At 29.3% G+C, this 1651-nt stretch overlaps 1 protein-coding gene across 1 annotated transcript in view; it reads right to left on the reverse strand.

Moving 5' to 3' along the window:
• The window catches only part of LOC108734063 (protein halfway), an 18711-nt gene that overhangs the window by 15921 nt on the left and 1139 nt on the right, over window positions 1-1651 (reverse strand). The window contains exon 2 of the mRNA XM_025981018.1: window positions 403-646. Coding sequence (XP_025836803.1) covers window positions 403-646 — 244 coding nt within the window. The remainder of the gene's footprint in view (window positions 1-402; window positions 647-1651) is intronic.

Genomic DNA, 1651 nt, shown 5'->3' on the forward strand with positions numbered 1-1651 from the left:
TCCTAACTCCTGTTTCTGCCTCTAATATGTCTCTGACTAGACCTTCATGCCTGAGAAGGTGTCCTACCAACCTATCTCGCCTATTTTTTATTGACTTCCGTAGAGTCCTCTGTTCTCCTATTCTTTCCAATACCTCTTCATTTCTACCCACGATATTCTCATCCCACATTCCCACAACTTGAAAAAACTCTTGAGTAAAACAAAATGAATTTATTATTCAGTGTTAAAAAGAAAATTTCCGGTACCCTCAAGAGTACTTAATACTCATCCCATTTTAAAAAGAATTTCAATATGTACTTAACTTAAAAACAAAACAAACTCAAAACAGGAATATTAAAAGCTGATTGTAGTTGTTATCTATTTTATACTGTTGTATAGTCATAAATAAATAAATAATCTTACTTGCGCATGCTAATCCTTCTGTAAGAAGAAAAGGATTAACATTGCAGCAAACCACCGCGTGCTTGTGAAGCGGTTTGCAGCGACATCTGTCTTCCGGTGATGGACAGCTTTCAGGGGGTTCGTGGAAGCACTGCGAACCTCTTCTCAAATCAATCGAAGTTAAACTGTCTTCTTCGTTCAAACGACCCCAACTGAATGGGGCCAAAATTAGGTTGAAAATGATGAATCGGTACAAAAATCCCATCTAAATAAAACAACAAAAGAATGATAAAATTATTAGTGGTAGACAACAATCTAACTAAATTATTGTCATACGTATTTCGCATTTTTATTATTTTTTACCTTAAAAAACCATTTTTGTCATAACAGCAAATGAAACACTTATAAACAATGAAATATTTATTAAAAAATAAAAATGACAAACAATGTAGAATTTTATCATTGGAAAGGATAACAACTATTGTAGGCAATATATTTTTTCGTTGTGTTTATATTGTGATGTAAACCTTTTCTTTACGACATTTTTTTAAACTTCTTCAGAAAAAAATCAATTGTTTCCTGATGTTTAATAAATATGAAAAACATTTATTATGTAAATATACGATTTTCAGATAATTTCAGAATTTACTCTTAAATAAAGCTAATATTTCTGTATTCAGCTGTAAAGAATCAAAATTGTATAATGCCACATCATACGAAGATAAATAATCAACGCAAAATGGTAACAAATTTTAGATTAGGATTCAGGCAATAATTATTAAGTGAGATTGAACTGTAATGATCAGAGGTTGTTTACTTAATATTATATTTGTTTTATATTATTGAATGTGCCTACAAACAAACAAACAAAAATGCAGGTTATCTTAACATCGCAAATCCTTAATACATGTATGTATTGTGTATATGTTGATGATGTTATTAGTTTATTAAATTAACCATATTTACAACCATAAAACCCATGCGATAAGTTGCCCAATAAGTATTTTAAAGCAAACCAAATAAAGTTGAGGCAGTTCTTTATTGTTCAATTTAATAAATAAAATGTACACATGTTAGTTCATTATTTACGCAAAAACTATAAACTGAATAAACACTGCAGCTATAGTACCTACACAATCAGCAAATAATATGTATAAAATAAATACATAAAAACAAATATATATACAAAAATAATGGCCTATAAATATTTAAAATTCTATTAATAGTATTGACAATAATAAAAACACCCAAAGCCCAAAAATAGATGCCC

This window comes from Agrilus planipennis, unplaced genomic scaffold (assembly GCF_000699045.2).
Source record: "Agrilus planipennis isolate EAB-ADULT unplaced genomic scaffold, Apla_2.0 scaffold10, whole genome shotgun sequence".
NCBI classification, from domain to species: domain Eukaryota; kingdom Metazoa; phylum Arthropoda; class Insecta; order Coleoptera; family Buprestidae; genus Agrilus; species Agrilus planipennis.